At 56.5% G+C, this 462-nt stretch overlaps 1 protein-coding gene across 1 annotated transcript in view; it reads right to left on the reverse strand.

Moving 5' to 3' along the window:
* Positions 1-462, reverse strand: part of LOC119594507 (thrombospondin type-1 domain-containing protein 7B-like) — a gene marked incomplete in the record, with an annotated part of 20,475 nt that overhangs the window by 4,611 nt on the left and 15,402 nt on the right. The window contains 1 exon segment of the mRNA XM_037943536.1: positions 190-378. Within this exon segment, the coding sequence (XP_037799464.1) occupies positions 190-378 (189 nt within the window).

A 462-nucleotide genomic window follows, 5' to 3' on the forward strand; every position in this document is an offset into this window, starting at 1 on the left:
TCCCTAACGCACACACACATCACAAACATTCCCACACACCCTCACACACAACCACCCACCCTTCCCCCCACACACAAACAACCCCCTCCCCCTCCCCACACACAAACAAACACACCACACCCAGTCCACCCACCCTTCCCCCCCACACCCAAACAACCCCGCCCCCTCCCCACATACACAAACTCCCACCTGTTACAACAAGGCCGTCCCCTCGCACGCATTCCACGGTGCCGTTGCGGATCTCCCACGTGAAGTTGAGGCAGGGGCCGGCGAGGCAGGGGCGGGTCTCCCACAGGGGGCCGGGGCAGGAGGTCCTGGAGTCCACCCGCTGGGGAGTTCCTTCGGTCAGCACTGCTCGGGATCTGGTTTGGGTCCCGCCTTGGTTGATAAGAAAAACAAAACAAAAAAAAGCTTTGTGGTTGCTATTGTTTTTTGTTTTTCTTAAATCGTTATTATTTTTTC

Source organism: Penaeus monodon, chromosome 34 (assembly GCF_015228065.2).
Source record: "Penaeus monodon isolate SGIC_2016 chromosome 34, NSTDA_Pmon_1, whole genome shotgun sequence".
Taxonomy (NCBI): Eukaryota; Metazoa; Arthropoda; class Malacostraca; order Decapoda; family Penaeidae; genus Penaeus; species Penaeus monodon.